General features: G+C 37.2%; 1 protein-coding gene across 3 annotated transcripts in view; it reads left to right on the plus strand.

Moving 5' to 3' along the window:
• CLINT1 (clathrin interactor 1) overlaps positions 1-9737 on the plus strand; it is a 55079-nt gene extending 45342 nt beyond the window's left edge. The window contains exons 9-12 of one of the 3 annotated variants that reach the window (XM_057730054.1): positions 995-1069; positions 5156-5448; positions 7057-7261; positions 8245-9737. In XM_057730054.1, the coding sequence (XP_057586037.1) occupies positions 995-1069; positions 5156-5448; positions 7057-7261; positions 8245-8591 (920 nt within the window). In that variant the 3' untranslated portion in view covers positions 8592-9737. The remainder of the gene's footprint in view (positions 1-994; positions 1070-5155; positions 5449-7056; positions 7262-8244) is intronic. The other 2 variants (XM_057730061.1, XM_057730067.1) reach the window with 2 other exon arrangements.
• The last annotated feature ends 15245 nt before the right edge of the window (positions 9738-24982 follow it).

Below are 24982 nucleotides of genomic sequence, written 5' to 3' on the forward strand. Positions count from 1 at the left end.
TATTTGTCTAATTCATTCTTCATGATTAGATCAGGTTAAATATCTTGGGGAAGAATTTCCACATGGGCGATGATCTCTTTTTTACTTTTTTTTTTTTAATTTATTTATTTTATTGGCTGTGTTGGGTCTTTTTTGCTGTGCGCGGGCTTTCTTTAGTTGCAGTGAGCGGGGGCTACTCTTCATTGTGGTGCACAGGCTCCTCATTGCCGTGGCTCCTCTTGTTGCGGAGCACGGGCTCTAGGTGCGTGGGCTTCAGTAGTTGCAGCACATGGGCTCAATAGTTGTGGCTCACGGGCTCTAAAGCACAGGCTCAATAGTTGTGGCGCACAGGCTTAGTTGCTCCGTGGCATGTGGGATCTTCCTGGAGCAGGGCTCTAACCCATGTCCTCTGCATTTGCAGGCAGATTCTTAACCACTGCGCCACCTAGGAAGCCCTGATGATCTCTTTTTGAGTCCCTTTTACATTTAGAAGGCCCATGAGTACTATTTTGTCCGATTATTAGTGATGTTAAATTTGAGCACTTGTTTAAGGTAGTATCTATGTAATTTCTGCATTATAAAAGTAGCTTCATTCCTTTTTATTTGTTAGAAATCTGTGGGGTGATGATTTTAGAATATGTGATTATCTTATTACCCAGCAACATTTTACCCAGGTTTTAGCATCCTTTGAAGATTCTTGTTAAAGAGCACAATTGGCCAGATAAACTGCATGCCCAGTATTATGTTTGTGAAATGTAAGTGAGGGATAACTTTAACCACAGTTGTAGTATCAATTATATTACTAGATATAGAACTGAAGGATGTAGAAGAGTCTGTGGTAGCTTAAAGGGAGCATGGTGACATGAAAAGCTAGGTCAGCTAACTAGCTTTTATGGTGGGTCTCGGGGCTCTAATATTGGTTATTTTTTGAGTGCAGTGCTAAAATGGCTTCCTAAAAGTACCATTGATTGTGCTGTGGTCCTAACAGGTTTTTTTCCTTATACTTAATTTATAGGAGGAGCAGCTGATTTATTTGGAGGATTTGCTGACTTTGGCTCAGCTGCTGCATCAGGCAATTTCCCTTCCCAAGGTATGATATGATTTGATGGGCCAGAAATATAGGGGCAGTGAAAATGTTACCAAAACAGAACAACTCTTCCCCACTCTACCTGCCACCTGCTTCTTTTGGCAGTTTTCTACTTGTAGTAGTAATGTTTATAATTCCCAATTCCCAAAGAATTTATTCAGAAAGGTACTTTATTGGGCCAGTATCTTAACTGCGCCAAACAAATTAATTTGGTTGCAAACTACTCAGGTACACCTAAATAAAATTGCCCTCACTTATAAGTGACTCTTGTTCTAGTTTTGGGCGGGTCGGGGGATGGGGGAGTGGGAAGTAAGTGGGTAGGAAGTGTGAATAAGTATAAATCTCATTTTAGCAGCAAGAATATTATGGTTTATATTTAGCTTATATGATTTTTTTTAATAAATTTATTTATTTTATTGGCTGTGTTGGGTCTTTTTTGCTGTGCGCGGGCTTTCTTTTAGTTGCGGTGAGAGGGGGCTACTCTTCGTTGTAGTGCACGGGCTTCTCATTGCTGTGGCTTCTCTTGTTTCAGAGCACGGGCTCTAGGCGCGTGGGCTTCAGTAGTTGCAGTACATGGGCTCAATAGTTGTGGCTCATGGGCTCTAAAGCGCAGGCTCAGTAGTTGTGGCACAAGGGCTTAGTTGCTCCGCGGCATGTGGTATCTTCCTGGAGCAGGGATCGAACCGTGTCCCCTGCTTTGGCAGGCGAATTCTTAACCATTGCGCCACCTAGGAAGCCCGCTTATATAATTTTCTTGAATGAAATTCAGAGACATTGGAATTGGGCAGACCATCTTACCAAAATTCATTTCTTTGTAATTTAGATATCTTAAGAGAATTTCTGTGAAAAAACTGAACTTCATTTTGACATATCTTTAAATGTAAGCAGTTGAACCTCAGACCAAAAAGAAAAAAAAACTCCCTCATTCCATGTAAAATTAGAAATTTTAAATTACCTGGATTTGTTGTGATCATTTCACAATATTTGTAAAGATCAAATCATTAATTATATTGTCCACCTGAAACTAATATAATGTTATATGTTAAATTATACCCTCAATTTTTTTTAAATGGAAAAAAACAAAAAAAAACCCTAACGTCCAAGCAGAATATAGGCTTAAACATCATGGGTTGAGGGGAAGGGCTTGTAGTTTTCCCCTGTACTATTAATATGTTTATCTTGCTACATCTGCCATATACTTTGGTAGCTCTTTACGTTTATGAAAGCCTCTGAGCCTCCGCCTTTCTCAAATTGGGAATAATGCTACTTGTCATGGTTCTTTATAAGAATAATGTCTGTAGAGATGTGTAGAATAGGGTCTGAGTTCATTATTAAGTGTCTTTTAGGTTGTAAAGGGGTTAGTTATAATGTTTTTTTCTCTAAAATCTGGCCAGTCTGAAGTTTGAGAGATAATATAAAAAATTTAGCTATAAAAATCATAAATGTGAGGTGAGGCAAGGAGGAAATATTTAACTGAATTAGTCTTATTTATTTCAAGTAGAGTTATCTATCCCCATTATATTAATTGGATTAAAATTTATATTTAGTACTGTCTAGTTTAGGTTTGTGAGGATTTAGGAAGAAAGATGCATAGGTGTTAATGTGATTTGGGTTATTTGGACAGCGTGTGTAAATTGCAAGTATTCCCAGAAATCAAGATTGTAGAATAATGAACTGCTTCATTTTAGAAGTGTGGTTATGCTTTCTAGGGGTTAATACCTTACTTTAAGCAAATCAAAGTGGGAAAAAAAACATTGCCCTAATTTTACAGACTGCCTGTATAATTCTCAAAGTTTTTATTGTATGTAAAGTTGCCTACTGTGCAGATAATTTGAATATGTTAATGTTGCTAAGTGGTACATCTCTTCATCTGTAAGCCTGTGATTAATATAACCTGATCATCATTATGCAGGGGGCTGAAACTGTTACAACAATGATTAATCATTTTCTGAACAATATTTGTCTCACTAGAAATCTCTTCTTCCCATGATTAATCATCTCAGATAAAGTTTTCAGATGGGGCAACACATTTTGCCCCAGTTCCCATTCTTATTCTGTTTTCTAGATCAAGCAAATAGAAAATCAGCATCAAGTTTACCTTTATCCAGCAGTCTTCCTTAAATTAGTTTAAATTGTTTAATATATAGAACTAATTGTAAAATTCTTAATTCGGTCTTTTTTGTAGAGAAGATCAAAGACATGTTTTAGCAAAACTCTGAGGTAATGAATATTAGCCCAGTTCTTATATTAAATTGTTGATAGAGCTTGGGGTTTCTAAGTGAATTATTTTCTCTTTTGAGGGTGCTTACATTATAAGATGGTAATAGAAGAATATAATTTTAAAGACTTAATGTTATTGTTCTCTTTTGATATTTAGCATAATGAGACACAGTATTGCAGTGATTGGTTACGTTTTAGGCTAGACAAAATGTATTTCCAAGTTGTAAGTGAACATGAAATGCAAAGAAATGGTGTTAATTAACTTGGAACTACATAGTGTTCGCCTTCAGATGACAGTTTATATGTAGCTCTTCACCTTTGCTTTTTTCAACTTCCATTAATTCATATTTATCTAGTTGTCCCTTTCTTAAAGCAAGGTTTATTTACTTAGCGTAGCCTAGTGTAAAAAAATTTTTTTAATATCATGTGCCTTTATATTTATTGTGTTCCAAGTAGTTAATATTATGTATGCAGAATTTATAAAAGCTTGACTTACACTTTTATGTGGCATACCTAAAGGAAAGAAAGCGTGATGCTTTGGCTCTCCTTTATCTTCTCACAATTAATCCAAAGTAACAATAACAGACCTTAAATGGCACTTACTGTATATTGTTATTTAATCTTTGCAACTTAGTTTTTTTTTTTTTTTTTGGCACACGGGCTTAGTTGCTCCACGGCATGTGGGATCTTCCTGGAGCTGGGATCGAACCCGTGACCTCTGCATTGGCAGGCGGATTCTTAACCACTGCGCCACCTAGGAAGCCCCAACTTAGATATTTTTAAAAGTATGGCATAGGGGACTTCCCTGGCAGTCCAGTGGGTAAGACTGTGCTTCCACTGCAGGGGGCCCAGGTTCGATCCCTGGTTGGGAATTAAGATCCCTCATGCTGCACAGCATGGCCAAATAAATAAATAAATAAAAGCTCTCCTTTAAAAAACATAAAATAAAAATAAATAAGACACAGAGAAGGTTAAATAAGGTCACACAGCCAGTAAAGTACAAAATCTGTTCTTTTAAATGTTTCAGTCTTATTAACCTTTTAATTTTTATATTATTAAATGCATTAAATCTTAAACTTGTTATAATTATACTTTGATGCATAGTGATAGTTTTGTTTCTTTTTTAAATATTAGCATACGTTCCCCTCTTAAGACTATACCCCACTTTTTACTTAAATAGATTGAACAGTCCCATTTGAAGTAAGAATGTACTAAGGTTATATATCATGGCTCTCTGTAGCCTTTGTGTTGTCAGTGGAAGCATTGCCAAATGGATGAAAACTTCTTACAGAAATTTACTAATCCTAGTCTTACTTTTACTGAGTTTTTGGGTGTTTTTTTTTTTAATGAATTTGGGGGTTTATTTATATAAGGTGGTATAACTCATAGTTTGATTTCTCTTTGAACCTTTCCAAATAATGAATGAACAAAATGAGTTGAACTCTCTGATTTTACTGAGTTAATCCTTGCATGAGGATTCTGGATCTCCCATCAAAAAGTTTAACCAGTTTAGCATTTTCTTCGTGTTTTTTGGCGAGCTCAGGCTAGTTTATATTTGTTTACTAGAAACATGTTTGATGTGCAAATTTAGGTTGAAGGAAAGTTTTGGTTTCTGTAATTTGTGTCACCTCAGACCTGCCAATGCCAAGAGATGAATTTTACTTTATATGTGGAAGTTTTATTTTTTTCTTTGCCACCTTGTTAACACTTGTAGAATATTCATGAGAAAGAATAATGTCCAGATGGAGATGGCACCTGCAGATGTTAATCTGGATGGACACAGATCAGCTCTAATTTGTTTCAGTTGGTAGACTGTTATTTCTGTGCATTTCAGAAACTTTCTTACCCTTATCATTCTTTCTTTCTCAGTAACAGCAACAAGTGGGAATGGAGACTTTGGTGACTGGAGTGCCTTCAACCAAGCCCCATCAGGCCCTGTTGCTGCCAGTGGTGAGCTCTTCAGCAGTGCCTCACAGCCAGCTGTAGAGCTTGTCAGTAGCTCACAACCAGCTTTAGGCCCACCTCCAGCTGCCTCAAATTCTTCAGACCTGTTTGATCTTATGGGCTCATCGCAGGCAACTATGACATCTTCCCAGAGTATGAATTTCTCTATGATGAGCAGTAATACTGTAGGGCTGGGTTTGCCCATGTCAAGATCACAGGTAAGTTGTATGCCTCCCTTGGAAATTGCGATTCATAATCTTTGAGGTGCTCTAACTAATCTAATGGCAGATTAGCATAAAACAGAAAAATAAGCAAGTGATACATAGATTACTTTTGTACATTGCATTTACTTTGTGCACTTTCCCCTGGAGTAGTCATTTGGGTTCTCCGGGGCAAGGCCTTCTCTACCATCTTGCTGTCCATGCAAAGCCAAGTGTGATGCATTGCACAGAGGAGACATTTGCTAAAAATCTATTGAGTTAACAAACACATTGGTATTTAATAGTTTAAAAAAATTGTTTTTAAGAAGGAGGAATAGAAGGCTTCCCTGGCAGCCAAGTGGTTAAGACTCTGTGATTCCACAGCAGGGGCGTGGGTTCAATCCCTGGTCAGGGAACTAAGATCCAGCATGCTGTGCAGCATGACCTAAAAATAAAAAGATAAAGAAGGATTATAGAAAATTCTTCTCTAAAATAATGAATGTTATTCCCTATTCTGGGCCTGCGCTACATTACATAATGTTTATATAGGCTCTGCTTTCAGCTCTCTTTTTCATAAATGAAAACAACTATAAATAGGAACTTTTTAATTCACTTTTTATAATTAAATCTAAATTACCTAGTATTAGCTTAGAACTCAAACAAGTGAAGAATACATGTGTCTGAGTTGTACCAGAAACTTGCAATTTTTGACTCAAGCTATTCAGAATATTTGTTGATGATGCTAATTATTCATTTTAATGGGTAGATTCTCTTTTTGGGTGTTAGGATGAAGGAATAGAAGAAAGAAGCAGAAAGGTGACTGATCTGTGTAACAGATACTAGACCTAACATTAAGAAAGAGGACATGAAAGCCATAACAGTACCATTAAATTGAACTGAACAAGCCCAAGCCAGTTTATTCTGTTTCTTTCATATGGTCTAAGCATAAAGCCAATCTACTTATCTGCAATCTTAATTGCAACTGTTGTGATTCTTTGCATTGGTCCATCTTTAATTATTCCTCCTCTTCCTATTTCTTTCCCTTTTTCTGTCTTTTTACAGTTATTCTGGTAGTAACTACCAGGCACCTCTGCTTCTTTCTCCTGAATTTCTCCTTTCTTCTGAATTGGTCCATATATCAAATTCCACTAGTGTTGCTCACTTTAGACAATAGAAATGAAATGGAACAGGGATATGTCAGGTGTGTGAAATATAATTTGCTATTTTAATGGTTTTGCTTTTTTTAACATGAGAAATCATACCCTAAATTCCATTTTGTAAGAATAAATTTCCACTTGTATATTTCCTTAAAGTTGTACTAACCTGAAGTTAGTAGTTGCCCTGGGATTGTGGTTTCTAGACTTGGGGTGATGGGAGGATAATTGTTAGTGTAAATATGTTTGTTTTTTCCCCACCCCAAACATGATTTGGACTTTAGAGGAATATTATGGAAGGCTAGTGAGTCAGGATATTGAAGACCTTAACATAGAACATTTGTGGTTCTTATTGGTTTCAGGAGTTTATTACAAAATCTAGTATATATTTGGAGTTACTATGATTAAATTGCCATCTGATAATCTTTATAGAGCAAATGCTTAATTTTTAGAGCATTTTTCTGTTTTCCAGCCTTTGCAAAATGTTAGCACAGTGCTGCAGAAGCCTAATCCTCTCTATAATCAGAATACAGATATGGTCCAGAAGTCAGTCAGCAAAACCCTGCCCTCTACTTGGTCTGACCCCAGTGTAAACATCAGCCTAGACAACTTACTACCTGGTATGCAGCCCTCCAAACCCCAGCAACCATCACTCAATACAATGATACAACAACAGAGTAAGTTACTTCAAGACATCCCATTTCTTTGTGTACTTGTAATCCTTTGCCCTTATGCCAGGACTGCTTCAAGCCATGAAATAAAAATACATAGCACAAATTGTACTGAAAGCAACTGTGTGTTCACTTAAGATTTTTTTCACATAATACCTGGTATCCCTCCTGGCACATTGAATTGCTTTGTATTCTGCTCTTGACATGATAACATTTATTGTATGGTGTTGAGTTTTGGGAGCCTGATCACTAAAATAAAAATCTTTGTTGTAGAAAAAAATTGTAATATACACAGGTATGTCAAGGAAACAAAAATCATTTGAACTCCATAATCCAGGGATAGTCACCATTAATTATATTTCTTCATATTCCATCTCTTCTAACTACATTTTTAATACACGAGATCATTCTGTCTTTATTTTGTTTTTTGCTGTTCACATTCAACATTATTGTTTTTCCTGTGTTGAATATTCTTAAGAAAGCATGATTTGGGGATCTTCATAGTTATCCATCATATTAGTGTACATTCCTCTTTTGTTGGTTCAGTTGTTTCCAGCTTTTTCATATTATAAATAACTCCATGTTTTTGTATAAATCTTTGTACTTGTGATTTTTTTCTTAATATAATGTTCTAAAAATAGAGCAAGTCAAAGGATATAAACTTTTTAAGGTTTTTGATACACAGTAGCTCTTGACAGCTTGTTATGTGTGATTCAATAATGGATTTTATAGGAGTGATTTTAAAGTGCCTGCTGTTTTCACCCAGCCCACTCTTATTGTTCCTACATCTTGGGGAAACCAGAGCTAACAGCTACTGAATATTTCTCAAGAGTAAACAATACAAGTTAATTGACTTCTCTTATAAAATCACTGTGAAGGAATTTTATTGGAGCTTACAAATATTGATGGTCAGGAAGATTGTATTATTTTTCTGCCCTACAAATCTGATTCAGTGTTGTAAAGTTCTTTTGTCTATTTTCTTCTGTTAGATATGCAACAGCCTATGAATGTGATGACCCAAAGTTTCGGAGCTGTAAACCTCAGTTCTCCATCGAACATGCTTCCTGTCCGGCCCCAAACTAACCCTCTCATGGGAGGACCCATGCCTATGAGCGTGCCCAATGTGATGACTGGCACCATGGCGATGGCCCCTCTTGGAAATAGTCCAATGATGAACCAGAGCATGATTGGCATGAACATGAACATGGGGATGTCAGCTGCTGGGATGGGCCTGACAGGCACGATGGGAATGGGCATGCCCAACTTAGCCATGACTTCTGGAACTGTGCAACCCAAGCAAGATGCCTTTGCAAATTTCGCCAACTTTAGCAAATGAGAGATTGTAAAGGAGCAGATTGAATGAAGGATTTTTAGCGGTGCAGATAGGTGAGGTTGGGATGGAAAATGCTAAACAACTCCCCTTTCTTTTGTCAGTTAATTAAAATAAACCTACGTTAAGAACCAAAAAGGTTGTTTTATAAAAGTGAAATATCTAGTATTTCAGATGGCCAGGCAAGGGCACTTCAGATGAGGCAGTCAGAATCATTTTTCCCAGTGAGACTAGACCACAAATGGGGTAGAGAGGCTGTTGAAAGCCTTTATAAAATGCAGAGCCCATTTTAATATCATAATATGTGGGAGTACTAGAATAGGGCTGAATAAATGTGTTTGAATCTCTAATTTTATACTTTTCTTTTCCTGAAGAACTTGATTTTTCTGTCCCTGAATTGCCTTGTCACAATTGGGTCTGTTCCTTTTACTACCACTCTTGAGTCCATATATGAAATCATTAAAGTTGGATGATCGGTTTTTTATAAAAATATATATTTTTGTCCAAAAAAGGCATACATATGTGATTATGGCTAAATCAAAGGTAACTGGAATGTATATACTTTTGCTAATGTTCCAGCAACACTGCTATTATACTATCCAAATTTTTATCGTAACAAAACCTCTTTAAGCAATTGGTGATAGCTATGGGACTTTTCCTATTTCTTCTGCTATAATTATCCTGTGCAGAACTAGGAAAAGTATTTTTTTCAGGACTGCTCTATGGTTTCCTTTAAAAGAAAAGAAAAGAAAAAAAAAAAAAAAACCTCCAGTATTTTTATTTGTTTTTAGCAGTCATTATTTACACTTTGCAGTGATTAACTTGGCAAGGCTTCCTTCTGTGTTTATCCCTGTAGCCACCATGTAATAGGAGCAGTCAAAAGAGAAAAATATTTATTTATATTTTTTTGGTCTTTTCAACAATTGAAAAGGGTAAAAATCCATTAAGACCTTAAATACAAATGTTAGAACTCAACAATGTTGGCTTTTAAATTTTATACAGTATTGTTTTGTTTTGGTTTTGAGTGTATATAATATGGCATTAGCAATATGGTTCCAATAGAAAGGAGTTAAATATATATATTATTAAAGGAGACCTGTAGCAGTCAAAGATTTTATTGATTTAATGGCAAATAAAGGAAATTAATTAAAATGTTTTTGTTTTCCTGCTGTAATTCTGCATTAAGCTCACATGAAAATCATGATTCTAGAGTTTGGAATGCAAAATTGTTTCCCCTTAAGCTGGGAATATTTTTTAAAATAAATATTATAATATAGGTATCAAATTATTACCTCCCTACTTTGTGTTGAAATTTTTTTTATTAAATTGATGAAATTTTGTTTCCATTGTATTCATAAAGTTCTGTTATACATAACATTAAAATGTTCATTAAAATCAATGTTGAACTGCTTTTTCTTTCATTATGTTAGACATTTGAGACCATTTGGGGAAAAAATAATTATAATTTGGGCAAAGTAATTTTTATAAATAATTTAAAATTATTTAATGACTTCTCTATTCCTTCCTATCAGACTCTACTGTTAGGAATTAAAAATGAAGCAGCAAAGATACCCTGACCTGCTCCATTCTTGCTAATGTTCCATCTACAACATTTCTAATTAGGCAGAAATTCATGTACTTCAGCTAAGCGGTAATGAAAAGTGATTCATGTGCTGAATAAGAGATGAGAGAGAGTGTAATTAGCTGACTGTGGTTTTTAATCTTTCAACAATTTAGTGTGTTTAAATTAGTTTCAAAGAATAGGAGCTTTCAAGTGTTGTTAGTTCAGAGCAATCAAGCCAGACTATGTGGCAGCATGGAGAACATCTTCACTGATATTTAAAACCCCTAATCTTAAATGAAGTTTTTCTTTAAATTGAGAGGTATGGCATCACCTTTTCAAATATATATCGTTCTTAAAGGAAATAAATATTTTGTTTCTAAACTTTTGTGTTTAAGTTTTTTTCCTAGTAAAACAGATTTATCTCTAAAGCATTTTCTGTACTATGCCTTCTTCCAATGTTGTATTTCTGAAGACAGAAGGGAGCCCCTACCTCAGTTATTACTGTACCTCAGCATACAGTCTGCTGTCTTACCAGTATATTTTGTTTCAGAGCCCATGAAAGTGGAAAACAAGAATTGCCTCACTGGGGTTCCATTCAATTTAATGATGTCTCTGAAGGGGTTACTAAATAATACCTAATGAAAGGTCTGAACCCTCAAATAATTTGAAGCTGGCAAGACAATACTCTTCTTTCATAATCTATTGGGCTCCCTTTTGCCCATCCTATACCTCTTTCCTTTTTCAACAGTTTCACCTAATATTTTAGGAAGAAAAGAAATTAGTTACTATTCTTGCAAGTTACATATAATGTGTGAATCTCCACTGCCATTCCAGATTCATTTTTTTCCCTCTTAAAATGTTTTTTACTTCTCTGATATCTTTAGGAACCATAAACGTATACAGTGTTCTTGTGTAGTACTTTGGATGTTAACTTTTGTTTAAAATAAATTGCCTGAATGATACCCATAATGGTATTGGTTAGGAGCTAGTTACTAATAAACTGAGGCCTATAGGTACTTATATTTGGAGGGAAGGGTTAATACTTTTTTCTTCTCAAATATTTGTGAAACAGTAAAATAAAGTTAACTGTCCTAAGCTCAGAACACACCTTATGGTAAATAGATTTCTGAAATAAACTGACTTCGTGTTTCAGCTCTCCTGGAAGATAGCATTGCCTTGTGGAAAAAGCATGGACTTGGAAGCAGACAACTCTAATCCCATTTCAACCCTTGTGTGGACACCTTGATCAATTTATCTTGACTTCTGGGCCCTAATACATTTTTTTCTAAAATGAACTTAAAATCTGGAAGTACTGGATATGTGAGATCAGCAGCATGGACATATATATGCTGTAAATGTTTCTCTGCCTCTCATTTTTATTATTTACGTAAATTGTGCTTACATATCAGGAACTTACTATGTGCCAGTCACTGTGCTAACCATTTCACATGCATGTCATTTAATCTGCATAGCAAACCCCAAAACCTCATACTCCTAACTTAAAGGAGTGTGTATGTAGCTAAGAAAGCCTGAGAGACTTGACTAAGTTGATTTCTAATTGAGGATTTTCCTATCTACCTGAATTTAATTCTACTTTCTTTTTTTAACAGACAAGGAAATTGTAAATGAGTTGTTTTGTGAATGTATTGACTCAGTTTTACTTACCGCATTAGTGCAGATTTGAGGGAAAAGAACTATGAAAGTGAACTCTTGATTTACCACACAATCTTAAATCCTCATTAGAATGTTCTCAGTTTTTAGAAGGCGTAGACCTCAATTTTTCTATTGACTTCTTGCAATTTTGTTGACTAAGATCTTGTTATTCTGATATCCAGGTAAGCAATCTGATGTAAAGACTAAAAAATAAAAGGATTTTTTTAGGGTTCTTTTTTTTAAATCTTTATTGGATTATAATTGCTTTAAAATGTTGTGTTATAGCGAAGACAGAAAAACAAATACCATATGCTAACTCATATATATGGAATCTAAAAAAATGGTACTGATGAACCCAATGACACGGCAAGAATAAAGATGGAGATGTAGAGAACGAACTGGAGGCGGGGGGAGGGGTGGGCAAAGGGGAAGCCAGGACAAAGTGAGAGAGTAGCATAGACATAAATACACTACCAACTGTAAAATAGCCAGTGGGAAGTTGCTGTATAACAAAGGGAGATCAACTCGATGATGGGTGATGCCTTAAGAGGGCCAGGACAGGGAGGGTGGGAGGGAGGGGATATGGGGATACATGTATAAATACAGCTGATTCACTTTGGTGTACCTTAAAAACTGGTACAAGAGTGTAAAGCAATTACATTTCAATAAAGAGCTTAAAAAAATACCTTTTGTAGCAACAACAAAAAATGTGTTAGTTTCTGCTGTACAACAAAGTGAATCAGCTATATGTATATATATTTATCCCCTCCCTACCCCACCCCTCTAGGTCCTCAACTTGCGGCACTGATCCCCCTTGTGCTATGCAGCAGCTTCCCGCTAGCTAGCTATTTTACACATGATCGTGTATATATGTCTATGTTACTCTCAATTCGTCCCACCGGCCCCTTCCACCCGGGTCGACAAGTCCGTTCTCTACATCTGTCTATTCCTGCCCTGCCACTAGGTTCATCAGTACCAGTCTTCTAGATTCCATATATATGTGTTAATATATGGTATTTGTTTTACTCTCTGACTTACTTCACTCTGTATGACAGACTCTAGGTCCATCCACATCACTACAGATGACAATTTCATTCCTTTTATGGCTAATATTCCATTGTATATATGTACCACGTCTTGATCCATTCATCTGTCGATGGACATTTAGGTGGGTCCCACGTCCTGGCTATTGTAAATAGTGCCGCAATGAACATTGTGGTATATTTCTGGTTTTCTCAGGGTATATGCCCAGTAGTGGGATTGCTGGATCATATGGTAATTCTATTTTTAGTTTCTTAAGGAATCTCCATACTGTTCTCCATAGTGGCAAAAGAGGATTTCTCTCTCTGTCTCCCTTTTTTTTTTTTTTTTTTTTGGACTGCCTGCAGGATCCTAGTTCCCTGACCAGGGATCAAACCCATGCCCCCTGCAGTGGAAGTGCAGAGTCCCAACCACTGGACTACCAGGGAAGTCCCTAAAAGAGGATTTTAAGTTTACATTTAACTCATTATGACCTTAATTCTTACATCTTCCTTCTATGACAGTGGCAGCCCTGCTAATGCACTGTTCTCACAGACATAATAAGCAGCTCCTAGGACCCCCTCACACTGCACCGGCTTACCCCAGTGGGTGGGGAATCAGCATGCAGCCAATTCAGATGCTTAGTTTCCCAGGGATTTTAGGTGAATTTTAAAGTCCTGATGGGCAAACATAGTTTTCATTTGTTACTCTTTAAGTGTCAGGAATTCCCTAGTGGTCCAGTGGTTAGGACTTAGTGCTTACGCTGCGGTGGCACAAGTTCAATCTTTGGTCAGGGAACTAAGATCCTGCAAGCCATGAGGCACAGCCAAAAGAATAAAAATAAAAATAATAAAATAAGTGTCGTCACTTTAAATAAGGGAATCCTGGACTATGGAACCCTACATTTCCATTTGATTTTTCTTAACTGTCCATCTTGCACATATGTTCTTTAAATGCTCCAAGCACATTCTTCCATTTGAGATAAGAGTGCATAGATGGCATATGGAGCAGTTTGACCTCAGGGCCCGCTTAATGCCATTAACAAATAATGAGGACCCCAAAGAGCTTTCGTTTATATGTGTCATATCTGTCAATATTAACTGTATTTGAAATAAAAGTTGAGAAACTTCAAAAATATTAATTGGTTTTACAGTAACAAGCCCATCACCTGCCAAATTACAATTTTATTAAAAACTATGTTTTTCAAAACAAAAGTCTGTGAGAAGAGTGGCATTGCTTTACATTTCTGAAAATCTATTACCTGGCTTAAGAATACAGCTAGATTCTCTTACCTGCTTCTGCATTCAGTATGCTGTGCCATGTTGTTTTGGTGGAAATACATGAAAAAATCTAGCTTCGGGAATATGTGGTTGGAAAAGGTGGAACCTCGCAGGTTCCCCAAATGGGTCTCAGCGACCCCCAGGGGTCCTCACGCCACACCGGGAACTGCTGCTGTCTGTTGAGAATTAACAGATAAGTATTTCCTAGTAACTAGGTATCCATTTACTTGATTTATTCTGTTTATAAAGTATCTGCTTGAGGTACAAAGAATTTAGTTCTGCCTTTCACTTCAGTCACAAGCAAAATGAAATGCTTGTCATGAACTTGCTCTCTGGACCCTGAATATTAAAAATTGGTGACCCCAGAACTTTTGCTAAATTTTTGAGATTATTTCTTATACATAGTGCATATTTACTAGCTTTTTATAATTATGAAGAAGTAAGTGTCTTATCCACTTTAGGTTTTTTTAGGAAAGCTTAGATTGAGAGACTGGGTGTTGAGTGCTTGGTGAATTATAAACCTTTTGAACCTCCTTCTCCATCCTTTGAGAAGAGAGTAAAATGGGTCAAGCCTGAAGGCCTCTGAGTTGTTTGCAAGAGGGCCTGGCAACTTAGTACACTGTGTTCTCTGGCAAACACTTCACAGAAGGATATGGCTATAGAAATAGTGCATCTACATTCATAGTGTTCCTTATAAATTCTAGATAAATTTGATCCCTAAGATTGGAGGAATCCGGAAAGGTTTCCATCCTCTTCATGAAATGGCAGTAGCTAGCTCTGTCTTTATACACATCAGCTCCCTTCATTGTCATAACCTATGGAACAATGACCTCCCTCTGATGAATACAGAACAGGCGTGTCAGAAACAAAATAACCAAAAGCAGTTTTGCAAAGATTGTTGTGCCGGGTCCCCAAAACAGATTTCCAGTAACTGATCACCATGGTCAGCCTTCAGTAAGTATGCCTGCAGAGTTTTAATCATGGAAATGGGAAGAAAATCGTAGGCAGAATTCCCTCTCATATCAGAAGAGCTTCATTTTGGAAATGTGCATATAGTAGTCACAGAATCAGCTTTTGTTAATGAATCAAGCATTGAAGATTTGATCTTTTATGTCTCATAATTTATAAACCAGTTTGGACTGTATTTTCTAAAATGTAGCTAAAATATTCAATAGTAGACTGAGTTCCAGTATTCCTAGATTTTTTCATGATATTTCACTTCTCAATCTTTAAAAATTAAATCAAGGAAAACAATCCCAAAATAGTCATGATAAAAATGTAGAAAGTCCAAACCCTCCCAGCTAGGAAACAAGACTACAATATGGTAATGAGCCACTAAACCAGAGGACCACTACCCACACGTGTTTATTCATGCAGAGATCTGAAGAATGATATGGAGCCAGCCCTGTGAACTATACATGTGAAAACTCCAAGTGGACAAGAAACAGAAGTTCAGCAGCGTGTGTCTGGAGCTCTATGTAAAAGGAGGGGGATTGGAGAGAGAAGCTAGGACATGGTAATAATAGGTGCTTTGGGCAATCTACAGATTTAATGTGATCCCTATAAATTACCCATGACATTTTTCACAGAACTAGAACAAATAATCCTAAAGTTCATATGGAACCATAAAAGACCCAGAATTGCCAAAGCAATACTGAAGAAAAAGAACAAAGCAGGAGACAATACTACAAAGCTACAGTAATCAAAATAGTGCAGTATTGGCATGAAAACACATACATGGATCAATGGAACAGAACAGAGAGCCCAGAGATAAACCAACACACCTATTGTCAATTAATCTTCAGACAAAAGAGGCAATGGGAAAAAGTCTCTTCAGCAAGTGGTATTGGAAAGCTGGAGAGCTGCGTGTATTGTAAATCAATGAAGTTAGAGCACACATTCTCACCATACCAAAAATAAACTCAAAATGGCTTAAAGACTTAAACATGACATAAGACATGACATCATAAAACTCCTACAGGCTAACATAGGCAAAACATCCTCTAACATAAATGATACCAATGTTTTCTTAAGTCAGTCTCCCAAGGCAGTAGAAATAAAACAAAAATAAACAGATGGGACCTAATCAAACTTACAAGCTTTTGCACAGCAAAGGAAACCATAAACAAAACGAAAGACAACCTACAGACTGGGAGAAAATATTTGCAAGTGATGCAACCGATAAGGGCTTAATTTCAAAAACATATAAACAGTTCATATAACTCAACAACAAAAACAAACAACAACAAAAAACCAAACAACCCAGTCCAAAAATGGGCAGAAGACCTAAATAGACATTTCCCCAAAGAAGACATACAGACGGCCAACAGGCACATGAAAAGATGCTCAACATTGCTAATTATTAGAGAAATACAAATCAAAATGACAATGAGGTACCACCTCACACTGGTCAGAATGGCCATCATTAAAAAGTCTACAAATAACAAATGCTGGCAAGGGTGTGGAGAAAAGGAAACCCTTCTAGAATGTAAGTTGGCACAGTCACTGTAGAAAACAGTATAGAGTTTCCTCAGAAAACTAAAAATAGAATGAACATATGATCCAGCAATTCCATTCCTGGTCATATATCTGGACAAATATATAATTCAAAAAGATACATGCACCCCTATGTTCATAACAGCACTATTCACAATAGCCAAGACATGGAAACAACCTAAATGTTCATCAAAAAATGAATGGATAAAGAAGATGTAGTACATATATACAATGGAATACTACTCAGCCATAAAAAAGAATGAAATAATGCCATTTGCAGCAACATGGATGCAACTAAAGATTATCATACTAAGTGAAGTAAGTCAGAAAGGAAAAGACAAATACCATATGATACCACTTATATGTGGAATGTAAAATATGACACAAATGAACTTATCTATGAAACAGAAACAGAATCATGGACATAGAGAACAGACTGGTGGTTGCCAAGGGGGAGGAGGTTGGGGGAGGGATGGAGTGGGAGGTTGGGGTTAGCAGATGTAAGCTTTTATATATCAAAGGGATAAACAACAAGGTCCTACTGTATAGCACTGAGAACTATATTCAATATCCTATGATAAACCATAATGGAAAATAATATATATTTTTAAAAAAGAATGTATGTATGTATAACTGAATCACTTTGTTGTACAGCAGTAATTAACACAACATTGTAAATCAACTATACTTCAGTTTAAAAAAAGGAGTCACAAATTCCTCCCTTTAAAAATGCACAAATACTTTATAATCTTTTAATAAATCATATTAAAGAGTTTCAAAGCTTAAAATAATAATTGGTGCTTTGGGAGCTGAGGTAAGTAATTACTTCACTCTCCTCAAAAGTTCCTCAGAGGGAACTATGACCACCAGAGATTGTTTATTCTAAAGGCCTGGCTTGCTTTCATTGCCATGGTTGTCATAGGGCTCATTTTATTTACTTTTTAAATCTTTACTGGAGTATAGTTGATTTACAATGTTGTGTTAGTTTCTGCTGTACAACAAAGTGAATCGTTACACATATACATGTATCTATCCTTTATTTTTACATTCTTTTCATATATAAGTCATTACAGAGTATCATAGGGCTCACTTTAAAAACTTGACTTGGACTTTAAAAACTTGAGTGGAAAATTGTATGGCAATACTTTGATATTTATTGTTGAACCTGAAACACAGTATCAGTGAATTTATATGTGAAAGAGATCAATTTTTGGTATCTAAGGGGCATTTATAAAAACGAGTTGAGTATTTCAAATAGTCGTAACTTGCATCTGCATAGTAGTTTACAGAATGGATTCACATGCATTTCCTCCCTGATATTCACAATAGCCCTAAGCTAAGAAGGTAAAACAGTTATTATCTCTTTGTTAAAGATGAGGAAACAGGCTACAAGAGAGCAAAGCTATGAGTGAAGCCATGTCTCCTAGGATAGGTTTTTGGAATCCAAATCCAGTTTTATTCTAATATCCCTCATTACTCCTCTATTAATATTTCAGACCTTTTAAAGACTGCACGGGCCATACAGATATACTGTCAGTTTTTTCTTGCATATCCCTGATCTCTGACCACATTGTCCCAGATGCCACACATAGTAGACAGCTAGTAAATGGTTGTTAACTAGTATGTTTTTTAAGTAAGCATTGAATGCTTATGAAATCTATTTACATTTTCTAAAGGTTACCAGCAGGAGATGAGCCACAAAGCAAATAAAAACTGATCTCTTCTGAAGAGTAAACCTTTTATTTCTTTTGTAGGAATGGTGATATAACTTGCAGAGGACATTACCCGAATCTCAAAGGCAGAAAATTCCAGCAGATTTGGAGTAGTGTAACATAAAAGCTCCTCAAGGGATGGAAAGACATATTGAGAGCAAGTCACAGTACGGTTGGATGGCCTTGGATTACTTGTTTAGGAAATCCATTCGAAAAAGAGCACTGCAATGTTTTCTAAAGATTATGTGCTTTAGGCAATTTTTAATTTGCTCCTGTGATTCTTGCATTTAAGAAATAGAACTGAGATGTCTAGTCACTAAATAAAAGTAGAAATGGAATTTCTAGATTTAAGGTGCTCTTAACGGAATATTTTAATTGACATTTTTAGAATAGGATTTTTAAAGGGCATTTAGAGATATTCAGGGGCCAAGATGGCAGAGTAGAAAGATCTTGAGTCTTGGTGTTCTCACTTCTTCTCACGAGCACACCAAAATCACAACTATCTGCAGAACAACCATTAATAAAAAAAAGACTGGAACCTCCCAGAAAAGATCTTCTACAACTAAAGACATAAAGAAGGACCTGCAGTGAAATGGGTAGGAGGGGCAGACTCACAACATAATCAAGTCCCATACTTCTGTGTGAGCAACCCACAAACTGCAGAGTAATTATAATTGCAGAGGTTCTCCCACAGGAGTGAGAGTTCTAAGCCCCAAGTCGGGCTCCCCAGCCTGGAGGTCCTGCACCAGAAAGATGAGCATCCAGGGCATTTGGCTTTAAAGGCCAGAGGGGCTTAATTTGGGGAGTCCCACAGAACTGGTGGAAATAGAGACTTCACTCTTAAAGGGTACACACAAAATCTCACATGCACTGGGACCCAGGGTAAATGCAGTAATTGGATAGGAGCCTGGGCCAGACCTACCTGCTGGTCTTGAAGAGTCTCCCAGAGAGGCAAGGTGGGGAAGGGTGGCAGCTGCAGTTCATCCTGGGGATATAGACACTGATGGCAGCTATATTTGGGAGTTATCTACTGCGTGGACACTCCTGCTGGTGGCCACCATCTTGGAATCCTCCCTCTAGCTCATTAGCACTAAGACCTGGCCCAACCCAACAGCCTGTAGGTACTAGTACTAGGATGCGTCAGGCCAAACAACTAAATGGGTAAGGGCACAGCCCCATTCATCAGCAGACAGGCTGCCTAAAGACTTCCTAAGCCACCCTCTAGACATGCCCCTGCCCACCAGGGGGCCAAGACCCAGATCCACCCAGCAGTGTGCAGGCACCAGCCCTGCCCTCCAGGAAGCTTGCACTAGCCACTGGACCAGCCTCACCCACAAGGGGGGCAGATATCAGGCGGAAGAAAACCACAATCCCATACCCTTTGGACTCAGCCCACCCATAGCAGACCAGACCATGCCCTGAGACCAGCTGGGTCCTGGCCCTTCCCACTAGCAGGCCAATGCAATCTTCAGGACACCCCAGACCCCATATCCAACTGTGTGCCAGGAACCAGCCCCCTTGCCTTGCCCCTGACCCCAGTGATTTGACACTAGCTCTGAGACCCCTGAGCCCTGCATCCAGACTCAAGGATGAGCTTTGCCTGCCAGTAGTCCAGCACTAACCCCAGGACCTGGTTTCACCCACCTAAGGGTGGGCAACAGCCCCAGAGTCTTCTGCACCTGGACTTCACCGATCAGTGAGCCAGCACTAGCCCCAGGAACCTGTAGAGCATATAGCTTGGGTGACCAGAGGGGAGTGTACTACTGGGACACATGGGACATCTCCTACAGAGGACCACTTCTCCAAGGTCAAGAAACTAACTGCAGATATTAAAAAAAAAAAAAAAAAAAAAAGGCAACTTAGACAAAATGGGGCAGCAGAGGAACATGTTCCAGATGAAGGAACAAGATAAAACCCCAGAAGTAGAACTAAGTGAAGTGGAGATAGGCAATCTACTCAAGAAAGAGTTCAGAGTAATGATCTAAAGATGATCAAAGAACTCAGAAGAAGCATGGGTGCACAGAGAAGTCAGAAGTTTTTAACAGAGTTAGAAAATGTAAAAAAACAACCAGAGATGAAGAAGACAATAACTGAAGTGAAAAATACACTAGAAGGACTCAGTGTAGACTAAACGATACAGAGGAACAGAGCAGCAAGCTGGAAGATGGAGTAGTGGAGATCACTGCTGCTGAACAGGAAAAAGTAAAAAGAATGAAAAGAAATGAGAATAGTTTAAGAGACCTCCAGGACAACATCAAGTACACTCATATTTGCATTATAGGGGTCCCAGAAGGAGAATAGAGAGATAAAGGAGCTGAGAAAATATTTGAAGACATAATAGCTGAAAACATTCCTACCTGGGAAAGCAAACAGTCAGCCAAGTACAGGTAGCAAAGAGAGTCCCATACAGGATTAACCCAAAGAGGAACACACCAAGACACGTTGTAATCAAAATGACAAAAAATAGAGAATATTAAAAGCAGCTAGGGAAGAGCAGCAAATAACATACAAGGGAATTCTCATAAGGCTATCACCTGATTTTTCAGCAGAAACTCTGCAGTCCAGAAGGGAGTGGCATGATATATTTAAAGTGATGAAAGGCGGAAAGCTGACAACCAAAATCACTCTACCCAGCAAGGCTCTCTTTTAGATTTGATGGAAAAATCAAAAGATTTACAGATAAGAAAAAGCTAAAAGAGTTCAGCACCATCAAACCAGCTTTACAACAAATGCTAAAGAAACTTCTCCAGGCAAAAAAGAAAAGGCCACAACTAGAAACAAGAAAATTATAAAATGAAAAAGCTCACTGGTAAAGGCAAACATACAGTAAAGGTACAAAATCATCCACACACGAAGCTAGTCGGGAGGTTAAAAGGCAAAAGCAGTAAAATTATACAATAAGTCCACTACATAGGAGACTTCAAGCTGCGCACTTTCAAAGATGCGAACATGCATTCGCATGTCCAATCACGTAAGTTAGTTTACATGTTTGGTGAACGTTGTCACATGCATGCATCCTCTACAAGTGGTTGTGCTTTTCTGCACTTTATTGTACAGTACTGTATAGAGTTCAGTAGTACAGTATTTTTGTTTCAAGCCCAAGATGTCCACAAGCAAGTGTAAGAGCAGCGGCGATGCAACTAGTACAGCTAATAAGCACCATGTGATAATGACGGAACTTGCTGTGCAACACCAGGAGGTTGCTAATGAAGACCTAATGGAATTGGAGACCCAGAGAAAAGACAAAGAGAGACGAGAGGAAGAAGTAACTGAAGAGCCAAAGAGATTCATGACGCAGGAAAAGGTAAGGGGATTTTCTTTACTTGAGGAGGAACTGTTAGTTTCTGAGGAAAAGGACCCAAACGTAGAACAGTATACAGATGTTGCAGCAGCCATTCAGAATGCAATCCAGTGCTACCATGTCATCTATGAAGAGAAAAAAAGAGCTACTACCCAGACATCACTAGATCATTTTTTCAAGAGAGTAGATAGAATTGAATCCAGCAAGAAACCAGAACCTGTGCCATTAATGTCAGGCGAGAGTGAAATTGCAGCTTACACTCTGTCTCCTATCGCTGACAATCCTTAAACTCTACCATCTCCCACCTCCTCTCCCTCCTCCAGTCAGTAACTCTTCTTGCCTGTTCACTCAATGTGAGCCCCTGTATACCAGCTGTTGTACTACTGTACTTTTCAAGATACTGCACTATAAGATTAAAAACATTTGCTTTATTTTTTGTTCTTTTATGTATTATTTGTGAGAAAAGTATTATAAACCTATTACAGTACAGTACTATATAGCCGATTGTGTTAGCTGGGCACCTAGGCTAACTTCGTTGGACTTGAGAACAAATTGGACTTATGAACGCACTCTCAGAACAGAACTCATTCGTATGTAGGAGAGTTACTATATTCACAATAAGCAGTTAAGGGATACACGAAACAATTAGATGTAAAATATGATATAAAAAACAGTTAACAAGAAGGAAGGAGAGTACAAATGCAGGGTTTTTAAAATGCATTTGAAATTAAGAGATCAACAACTGAAAACAATCACATATACAGATATAGACCGCTATAAAGGGCATTCAGAAGTACTCGGCAATTTAAAAACACTAGTTTGATTGTCAGTAATTAAGCTATCTTATTTTTGACAGGGAAAAAATAGTAGCTTTAATGAAAATATAAAAGTAAGTTTGAGGCATAAGTTACACAAAGACCCATTTTCAAGTCATATTTCATAGGAAAGTGATAAGATTAAAGAAATATTAAAGTAACTTTAATTTTAATTAATTTACTAGGTTTATCATTGTTGTCCTTCGGACCTAATTCCTATAATGAACCAAGGAAAGGATATTGCAGCTGAAGTCTTTCAGTTGCTAGGAACATTTCACTTACTTTTAATTTCTCCAACATGGAAGGGTGTGTATGTATATCTCCACACATACTATATCTGTCTCTATATATTTATAATTATATAATAAAGGTTGGCTCTTAAATATTGTCTCTTCACCAAATTTTTTAGATGTCCCAAGAGCTCTCAAATTTGAATGATAAAAAGGGTGCCATAAGGTATCGCTTTAGTAATTAACTGGTTCTTTAATAAGGCCTCAATTACTTTGTTTCATGATAAGGAGAAAAAAAATGTTCCAAGACGGAGTTACATTCGACATCTGGGAACCTCCTAACAGCTGGCTACCTAATGAATATGCATCTGCTTGAGAGGCTGTAGACCATTAATAAACCAATAGATGTAAAGCAGAAACAATCTTTGTCAGCTTCAAATGAGATTGGATGCAATGTGCTGTGAAGTGTCACTGTCACATTGAATCGAGTTTGGGAGGTTAAAAATCCACTATTAGGTACTCATGTCTTTGTAGCTCTACACTCGTGCTAACACTCTCCTCAAACTGGTGGCCATGCTTTTGATGTACCACTTCTTTCTCCTGAGTGCTTGATTTGAGGCTTACAACGTCTGTGTTTCAAAAATGTCTTCCATTTGTTCCACTAAACCACACGTTTGCCAAGACTCTTTTAAAACAAAGAAGTCTTTTCCAGGTGGGAAAGGCAGGAAATATCAGGGTCAGGTTGGTACAAGGTGGACTTGCAGTGAATTAGAAACTATTTAGAATGAACATTCTGTGTCTGCAGGTAACTTGGGAACTGCTTGGTCCCACTAAGGGAACCCCTCACTCCCTGTGCAGGCAGTGAGTCACGTATTGATAACCCGTCTAAATGAGACCCTCAAGTAAGTAAGTAAGTACATCCACCTAATATTAATAGTTGCATGATCAGGACCACACTTTCCCAGTTTATTGATGAGATTTCTTGAGGGATACATCCATGGAAGCCTTGTTTAAGATTATGGATGAGGAGAGATTAGACCTAAAAGAGCTTGCACTTTCACAACTAAATGTATACCCATCGCTCTGTTCTCACTGAAGTACATGCTTACGTATACATTTTGGGGGAACATTAAGGGCAATGAGGAAGATTGGAAATTCTCATAAATTTAATTCAACCACCTTCTCTATTTCATTTGGTTTATCTTTTTAAATTGTGGTAAAAGACACAAAATGTGTTTTATGTGTATAATGTGAATTTATGTGTATAAATGTAGTAAAATAACATAAAAATTACCATTTTCATCATTTTAAAGCATACAGTTCTGTGGTAGTAGGTACATTCACATTGTTATGCAACCATCACCACCATCCACCTCTAGAACTTTTTCACCTTCCCCAGCTGAAACTCTGTACCTATTAAACACTAACTCCCCACTTGCCCCTCTCCTCAGCCCCTGGAAACCACCACTTTACTTTCTGAGTTTGACCACTCTAGAGACCTGATATAAATGGATTCGTATAGTATTTTGTCCTTTTGTGTCTGGTTTATTTCACTTAGCATGTCTCAAAGTTCATCTAAGGTTCATGTATGTCAGAATTTCATTCCTTTTAAGGCTGAATAGGATTCTATCGTGTGTACATAGCACATTTGGTTTATCCATTTGTCTGTTCATTAAACTTACACTGTTTCCACTTACTGGTCATTGTAAGCAGTGCTGCTATGAACACGGGTGCATAAATACCTGTTCCAGTCCCTGTTTTTAATTTTTTTAGCTCTTTATTGGAATATAATTGCCTTACATTGTCTCAGCAACTTCAATTATACAACACAGTTTTATCAACTACAGTCACCACGATTTACGTCAGAACCTCAGACCTTACTCATCTTATAGGCGAAAGTTTGTACTCTTTTACCAATCTCTCCCTATTTTATCAGCTCTCAGCGAGCTTTCTACTCTTTGTTTTTATGAGTTTGACTTTTTTTCTATTCCACATATAAGTGATACCATGCAGTACCTGTCTTCCTCTGTCTTACTTCACTTAGCATAATGTCCTCAAGCTCCATCCAGGCTTTCACAAATGGCAAGATTTCCTTCATTCTTGTGGCTGAATAATATTCCACTGTACATGTATATTCCGCACCCATTCATCCATTTGTAGACACTTAGGTTGTTTATATATCTTGGCTATCATGAATAATATTGCAGTGAACATGAGAGTGTAGATATCTCTTTAATATTTTGTTTTCATTTTCTTTGGATATATACCAGAAGTAGAATTGCTGGATTATACAGTAGTTCTATTCTTAATTTTCTGAGCAACTTCC

The sequence above is a fragment of the Hippopotamus amphibius genome, chromosome 1 (genome assembly GCF_030028045.1).
Source record: "Hippopotamus amphibius kiboko isolate mHipAmp2 chromosome 1, mHipAmp2.hap2, whole genome shotgun sequence".
Classification (NCBI taxonomy): Eukaryota; Metazoa; Chordata; class Mammalia; order Artiodactyla; family Hippopotamidae; genus Hippopotamus; species Hippopotamus amphibius.